At 50.2% G+C, this 8,400-nt stretch overlaps 1 protein-coding gene across 1 annotated transcript in view; it reads right to left on the bottom strand.

The window, feature by feature from the left end:
- Window positions 1-192: 192 nt before the first annotated feature.
- HMOX2 (heme oxygenase 2) overlaps window positions 193-8,400 on the bottom strand; it is a 30,676-nt gene continuing 22,468 nt past the window's right edge. The window contains exons 2-6 of the mRNA XM_030300700.1: window positions 4,223-4,349; window positions 2,914-3,031; window positions 2,008-2,499; window positions 1,024-1,150; window positions 193-933 (exon numbers count right to left, since the gene is read on the bottom strand). Of these exons, the coding sequence (XP_030156560.1) occupies window positions 806-933; window positions 1,024-1,150; window positions 2,008-2,499; window positions 2,914-3,031; window positions 4,223-4,308 (951 nt within the window). The 5' untranslated portion in view covers window positions 4,309-4,349 and the 3' untranslated portion in view covers window positions 193-805. The remainder of the gene's footprint in view (window positions 934-1,023; window positions 1,151-2,007; window positions 2,500-2,913; window positions 3,032-4,222; window positions 4,350-8,400) is intronic.

Genomic DNA, 8,400 nt, shown 5'->3' with positions numbered 1-8,400 from the left:
CTTGATCCTTATTTATAAACAAACTATCTCAAAATGTAGGAAACCTTCAAAGCACTTCTGAGAGAAAATCACAAGACCAGATGATAGATTTGGCTCTGGGCAGAGGGCTGTGAGGTGACCAGGAGTGTTGAGAGCACAAGGCCAAGACTGGCTGCGAAGGATAACGTTGGCGCCAGGAAAGAGGGAGGCAGCTGTCAGAGTCCACTTTATTGAGTGCTGTAGCGTTTACACAGGTCAAAGGAGGGGATGCGCCATGGCTAAACAGACCCCCTCTCGGGTTTCTGCTTGAGCAGGAAGAGGACTGGCTACTCAGGATGGAGCTCCCAGGGCCTCGGAGACAGGATGCAAGCCCCCCCCCCCCCCCCCCAAGGACAGGCCTCCTTCCTCCCACAGAGCTACAGCAACCTGGGCTTGCTGGATGCTCTGTTCCCACTAGGGGAAAAATACCCACCTAAATGCCAGCACAAGGAATGACGAAGGGAAGGAGCCTCAGGATAAGCGCTGTGGGTGCCCTGGGAGCAGAGCTGGTTCCAGAGACTCAGACTGGCCTGCGGAGCTGCACTGGCTGCTCCCGGTACCATGGCCCAACGGCTGCAGGAATGGAGGGCCTGCACCCTGCTCGGCATCTAGCCCACACAGAGGACGCTACAGGCAGAGGCTTTAGCGTCTGGCTTTTATTGGTTGCTTGTTTTCTCAAACCCAGCATTTAAAAAAAAAAAGTCACCTGAGGTGGTAGTTTAGTCACAGGTGGGGATGGGCCAGTGGTCAATCGGGAGGATGGCGCCAAGGCGGTATGATGGGTCCTTCACACGTAGTACCAGGCCAAGAAGCCGGCAACAAGGGCCGCACCAGCGGCCAGAATGAACTGGAGGCTAGGCTTACTCAGCACAGCCAGGGCTGTTCGGAAGGGGCAGCTGCTGCCCTCCGGGGCACCTGTGTGGCGGCACCAACAGGGGACAGGGCATCAGTGGAGAACGCTGACACGCCCACCCTGGAGGAGAGTTTTGGACAGGCAAGACCTACCTCCATCTTGTTTAGCAGCGTAGTAGGGGCATTTACGCACATCTCCTTTCCCATCGTGCACGGGGAGCCCATCCTCCAGGGTCTCTTTGGCCAACAAGAAGCCAGCCTGGTCCAGTTCATCGAAAATCTGCAGGAGCAGGGGATGAACGGCTTTCAGTGGACTCCGAAGTGCAAACCAGTCAAGGAGCAGCCCGAATCTGCAGCGGGGGCAGCCACACGGACCCAACGCTGCTCCCTGGCACAAGCTCAGAGGTGGGGCCACACCTGTGCCGCTGACTGTGGGAGCTCCTCCCTGGGCACTGACCAGACACACAGCCCACAGCTGGAGCTACCAGGGCAGAAACAGGAGAGAACAAAAGCGCTGCCCCCAAATACCACGTTAACATTGGTCCTTCCCCATTCGCCGTTGCTAGGTATTTTCAGCAAGAATGACGGAGAGGAACGTGGGAGAACTGAGGCCCCAGCAGGGCTGACCCATCCTAAGTGGCCCACGGAGGCTCACTGATGTGGGACTGATCTGATGGGCCTGTGTCGGGGCTGGTGCTTCCTTTCCCCGCCTCGGCCACCCTCCCGGTGCCGAGGGCCAACCTGGACTCCAGGACAGAATCTGCCTCCCCAGGCTTAGCCCCATTTAAAAAAAACTTGTCAGCTGAGTTCTCACCCTGCTTGGTTCTCTCCCTGAACTGATCAAATGGGGCAGCCCTTACTAAAAAGGAGGAAATCCACTCAAGACCAGAATCCTGTGGTGAGAGGGAGTGACCTCCCTCTACGTGCTAGGGCCTTGCCCTCCTCGGAACAAAAACACAAAAGCTGTCCATCAAAGCGAAGCCATCATGGGCTCATGCCCTCTGTGGCCTATTTGGTCCTACGATTTTCTCCCTGGAAGGCTGCCCCGTATCGGGCCTAAAGCACTGGTGCCTGTTACGGCAGCTCCGGATCAGCCCCCACAGTCAGGGGCCCCCTTCTGCCTGACCTCAGCAGTACCTGCATGTTGTACTCAAAGGCCTTGTTGGCCTCCTCCACGATCTTCTCTTTGGTCTTTAGGTTCAGGTCCAAGGCATTCATCCTGGCCCGGTAGAGCTGCTTGAACTGTTGAGCATTGTCCACGTTCTCAAACTTATAGAACTGGGTCCCTTCTCCCGTGCTGGGGAGTTTCAGGGCCCGCTGGGCCACCTTCTTCAGCACCTGGCCCCCTGAAAGGTCCCCCATGTAGCGGGTGTATGCATGGGCCACCAGCAGCTCCGGCTCATTCTGCCCCACATAGTGGATCCGCTCCACGTACTTTTGGGCAGCCTGGGAGCACTGCACCTGCTCCTCCCAGTTCTCGCCAAAGAAATACTCCATGTCCTTGGTCAGTGCCTCCTTCCGGTGCAGCTCCGTGGGGAAGTACAAGGGGGCAAAGGCTGGGTGGTCCTTGTTGCGTTCCATCTCCTCCTCCAGGGCTGAATATGTGAAGTAAAGTGCAGTAGTGGCCAGCTGTTGAGGGTGACAGGGGAGACCACGGGGAGGGCTGCAGTCCTGGCAGCCCTTGACCAGCAAACACCCCTCCCGAGCCCAATGCCCTTGCGTCTGAGCAGCCATAGAGGAAGGCTCCATCCAGTCGCATGCCCCCTCTAATTCCCGCAGGCCCATTTTGATACAGTGGATTATTTCACACACCCAGGCAACTTTTTATGTTTCTTAAAGGAATGACACGGAACGTGGATACTTCTGCTTCACACCATCACTATGTTATTCTATTTAAGCTACCTGAAAACCACAGTCTGCTGTCAAAAGAATGGAGAGCAGGTGGCAAAAGGCCCAGCTTCCACTGAAGAACTGTTCCAAGGGGATGTTCCTGACACGACCGAGGCCCCGGACCTGACCCTATCCATGACCAAGGGCACAAACCTTAAACAGCTCCTTCCTGATGTTGCCTTTCAAGAAGTCCTTGACAAATTGGGTGTTTTCTGCCCGGTCATGTGCTTCCTTGGTCCCTTCCTTCAGGAGCTCGGAGAGGTCAGCCATCCTGTGGAGATGGCAAGATGTGTGAATTAGCCCTTCCTAGTTTCAGGGTGTCCCCTCGCTGAGATGGACGCAGAAGCTTCTGAGAAACTCAACCCCAGCCTGAATACAGGGTCTTGCTAGGGAGCACGGAACAGGCAGATGTGAGTCGGCCCCCAGGACTTGGATGACATGTGGAGGACTGTGGCCTACTTCCTAACAGTGTCCATGTCTGAACCACCTGAATGAACAATGCTTTGCCTCTGTGACCACCTAGCGCCTGATAAAAAGCCCACCTCTAATCCCAGCACAGCGTGTGCTGGCTTCTTCAGGAACAGCGAGCCTTTGGGAACGTGTCTCATGGAATCCACACTGCTGTGATGGACTGACTGTGGATGTCCCGGGGCAGCCTTGCTGCCCTCCTCCCACCTGGGACCCACAGCCTCTTCAGGACTGCATGTGGCTTGGCCCAGGGGCAGGAGGAGAAGGAGACAAAGGCTGAGGAAGTTGGAGCCAGTACCTGGGCTTGTACCGCTTAACAAAATTATACAGGATGGAGCTGTGCTGACAGGTGCCACAGGCAGCAACCAGCGAGGGAAACAAAGAACCCATGACCCTGAAGACGGGAGGCGCCGCACAGTAGCCCGTGTGGTCCACAGGGTCCATCCACCAAAGAGATAAAAACGCGGCCCCATACAGCCCACCCTCTGCTGGCTTCTTTAGGAGATTGGGCTCCTATCACCTACATGCTGAGAATCATTTCTTACTAGCAATTATTTCAAGATATAAAAAAGCACTTTGTCAATGACAGGGCTCAATAAGATAAGAACAATGAAGAACAGGCTCTGGGAATTCATGAAGTGTCTCTACCCAGTAAGAAAAATCCCTGGAGTCAGAGCTGCTCCCACATCCTAAGGGGTGGAAAACACTGGAAAAGGTGCCAGTTTTGCCTGATTACCCTTTTTCACCACAAAAGAAACAAGGATCAGGGAAACCATCAAATTCTATTCCTCAGCACTCCTAGCGGTGCCTGTCCTGCTTCCTCGGGAACGAATGGGGAGAAAGCTGAGCAGCCCAGGGTGCTGCATGCCACTTCTCTCTGCAATCCCAACCAGGGGTCCCGGGGGAAACAGCAGCGACACTCCCCACACCCTGGTGCCTCCCACATACAAGGCCCCGGGCACATGAATCAACACAGCCAGCCACCACCACTCACCTGGTGTGGTTTTCTTTTTCTGAGGCCCCAAAGCTCTTTTTCTCCGACTCATCCACCCCCTCTGAGGTCTCCAGTTCCACTGACATGGTTGCCGAGTGAGATTCTTGCTGCTCTCACTCTTCTGGTCCTGTAGAGACACAAGGAGCTGGTGATGTGGCGCCCACAGCATCACTTCCCCCAGACACCCGCTGGTTCTGCTCTCCTCTGAGCCAACATAACGGAGGAGTCACCCACGCGCCTCAGGAGTGTTTTCGTTAAAAATAAAACTCTGCCATTACTGGGACCATTATCCGGATATGGACAAAATTTGAATATGGACAGGAGATGAGGTAATAGCGTCAAACTGATACTGAACTTGCTTTTTTTTTTTTTTTTAATAATTGTACTGTGAGTATATAAGAGAATGTCTTTGTTTTAGGAAATACATCCTGAAGTATTCAAAATTAAAGGCCACACTTCTGCAAGTTAACTGTAAAATGGTTCAGAAAGTGTGCGTGCGTGCACATACCTGTTAGGGAGAGGGAGGGAGGGAGGGAACACTCAAGTCAAAGCAAATGAAACAAAACACTGGCAGTGAATTTGGATAAAAGGTACACAAGAGTTACTTGTATCATTCTTGCAGCTTTTCTGTATGTTTGAAATTATATCAAAATCAGAAGTTAACCTAAAACACAAAATAACAAATAACATCATAGATAAAGCTTAAAACCAAAAGCAGTGGTGCAGCGAGCGGAGCGGCTCTGAGTTGGGCAGCAACCCGTCCCAGCTGTCACAGGCAGGGCGGCCTTGTGCACAGAGCCGCGGGGCAGGGCAGTTAACTGGAACAGTGAGCCAGGCCGTTTGAAGACGCTAAGAAGAGCAGCTGGAAAGGCACTCGACGAGCTGCATCAGGTATTCAGAGTCACCAAGCAAGTGGACCGTCCCCAGCCTGCTCCAGACTTTGAGGGGCTGAAGGAAGAAAGACAAGCCAGCCGCTCTCCCTTTGCTGCTGAACCTTCCGTACCTTCCTAAACCAGGGATACGGTCCCACAAGACAAGCTAACCCTCCACCCCTGGAGGCCTCTGCTCTGGAGCACAAAAGAGCAGCCCATCTGGGAAACTTTCCAGATGAACAGCAGCACAGTTCACCAGTTACTAATGTAACTCACAAAACCAGAACTACCCAATCAAGCCAAGGAAAGAAGAGGTCTTTATTTTCCTACCTCAACCAGTATCTATTTACTGAGCATTTTCTACATGCTCTACCCAGAAATAGGTGTCAAGGGGGACAAAAAAAGTGTAAGTAATGGTCCTTTGAAGGGTTAAAGAAGAAAATAAAAATCAACCTCTAACTCACTCCACAGATACACCCACTGTTAACGTTAGTACGTATCCTGAGTTTTCTCCAGACATGTAATTACATCTTATCTTTTGGGATATTATAATACATGGTTTGCTCAGCATGCTCTTTCTGAACCTTTATATTTAGCATTTATACAGTGGGATTGACAGGATTAAGTGAGAACAGGGAAGATAAGGCTTTTAGCACAGTGCCTACCACATGGTAAGCACTCACTCACTAAATAGTAGATATGATTGCCTTTGTATTTTGACTGAGGCTTAACTGCTGTTGTCCTAGAATGCTTAGAAAATAAATAGCAGAAAGTGAAATAAGCCAGACAAAGACATGCAGGGTATCATTTGTATGTGGAATCTAAAAAAAGAGGCTTAAGTCATAAAAACAGAGGGTAGAATGGTAGTTGCCAGGGGATAAGGGTGGGAGCAATAGGGAGATGTTGGTAAAAGGGTACAAATTTTCAGTTATAAGATGAATAAGACCTGAGGATCTGTGAACAGCATGGTGACTAGAGTTAATAATACTTTACTGCATAACTGAAATTGGTAAGAAATGTAGCTTTTAAGCGTTGTCACAGAAAAATATTTGAGGTCATAGATGTTCATTCAATTATGAGAATCCATAATTATAAATCACATTGTATACTTTAAACATATTATAATTTAATTTTTTAAATAAAAATTTTCATGTTTATTTAATTTTGAGAGAGAGAAAGAGAGCGTGATCTGGGGAAGGGCAGAGAGAGGGAGACAGAATCTGAAGCAGGCTCCAGGCTCTGAGCTGTCAGCACAGAGCAGGATGCTGGGCTCAAACTCACAAACCGTGAAATTATGACCTGACCAAAGATGGATGTTTAACCGACAGAGCCACTCAGTCACCCTCAACAAAAAAATTTTTTAATGCTTATTCATTTTTGAGAGAGAGAGGAAGAGAGACAGAATGCCAGCAGGGGAGGGGCAGAGAGAGAGGGGGAGACACAAAATCCAAAGCAGGCTCCAGGCTCTGAAGCTGTCAGCACAGAGCCTGACACAGGGCTTGAACCCACAAACCACAAGATCATGACCTGAGCTGAAGTCGGATGCTTAACCAACTGAGCCACCCAGGCACCACGAAATATATTATAATTTTACTTGTCAACTATACCTCAATAAAGCTGGAAAAAGAAAAACAGAATATATAGAAAATGGGACCTTCCCTTGACTCCCAAATCACATATACTTTCATCTCTAATAATGCTGATGAAGGCTATGGTTCATTAACGTTAAGTCCAGGATGTGAAAGTAGGTGGTCATCACATGGAGAGAAGGCTATTCAGAAAGGCTTCCTGGAGAAGGGGGGGTGCTTACCCAGCTCCCTCAACACCATACAGGATTTAGGGTGGAAGAGAGGAAGGGCCTCTGGATCAAGGAACAATGTAAACAAAGTAAAATGGGACAGACCATAGAGATGGCCTAAGGGTGCCCAGCTATGCATCCTGTGTCCTTTTACCAAGGGGCCAAGGCAGACTTTGTCGGCTGCAGAATAAGCCTCACACCAGCTTGTCCATGCTGACCTCCTTTTACAGACTTAAGAAAGAACATCTGAGCTCTATGCCCATGAGGACCCTCAGAGCCAAGATTTATCTCAGGCCAGTCGGCCCTCAGGCTGCTAAGAGAAGGTGCTGGATGGGTCCCCCAGTAGAGGGAAGAGGGGAGAGTAAAAGGTCCCAGAGCCTCTAGACAGGTGGCAGGCCCACATGGCCATGCTGAAGACATACCCCAGGTACCTGAGGACTGCACCTCCCATGCTGCCTGCAGGTGAAACTGAAAGTAGGCAAACACAAGAACAAGTGTGCAATCGGGCTGCCCTAGGTTACCAGCTGCAGTAACTTAGGTAAACTTTCTGCACCTAATTATCATGCTGCACAACAGTCATTATATATGTAATTCAATCTGATCATTAATTGTTTTGTTTGATAATAACTGCACACTCTGGGAGGGTGTAGTCTTGCTCGACCAACAGGACCTTTTGCTTCTCTTACAAATATGAAAGGGGGAGGGAAAGCAGGCTGCCACAGATGCCTCCTCATCAGCACTTTGTGCCAGTCTTCAGGCACACCTTCCTCCCACCTTCTTCAACCTCAGTCCTGCCCTAGAGCCCCTAATCCCCTCAACTCAAGGGAGGTCCAACTCTGGCCCCAGGGGCAGGGCCACAGGTGTCTGTTTCATTGCTGGAGCTCCAGAGCCCGGGAAATAACAAGTTCTCAACAAACACTTGTTAAATTAAAAATCCAAAGGTGGGGGAAGGGGGGTGTGCCTGGCTGGCTCAGGCGGAAGAGCATGCGACTCTTCATCTTGGGAACCTACGTCCAAGCCCCATGCTGGGTGTACGATTACTTACATAAATAAAAACTTTAAAAAAATCCGAAGGAAAGAAAGCAGGCAGGCAATGATCTCATGCATCCTGCCAACAACATGGCACCTGTGGACAACAAAAAGTACTCTGCTGTTGACTACTTCAATAGTTTTCTAAACTCAAAACATGATTTAGCAATTTAGTTTTTGAAGGAAAGATAGGTACTGGCCTACTTCACTCAGAAGGAAGAATACAGATGGGGCACCTGGGTGGCTCAGTCAGTTAAGTGTCCAACTTTGGCTCAGGTCATGATCTCATGGTTTCTGAGTTCGAGCCCCGCGTCAGGCTCTGTGCTGACAGCTTGGAGCCTGCTTCGGATTCTGTGTCTCCCTCTCTGCCCCTCCCCTGCTTGTGCTCTCTCAAAAATAAATAAATATATTTTTAAAAAGGAAGAATACGGAGTCCTTAATGTGGACTCAAAGCACCATCTGCACAGATGGGAAGAATG

The sequence above is a fragment of the Lynx canadensis genome, chromosome E3, assembly GCF_007474595.2.
Source record: "Lynx canadensis isolate LIC74 chromosome E3, mLynCan4.pri.v2, whole genome shotgun sequence".
In the NCBI taxonomy this organism is placed as follows: domain Eukaryota; kingdom Metazoa; phylum Chordata; class Mammalia; order Carnivora; family Felidae; genus Lynx; species Lynx canadensis.
The sequence above is the reverse complement of the archived record's forward strand: the minus strand, read 5'-3'. Positions and strand labels throughout refer to the sequence as shown.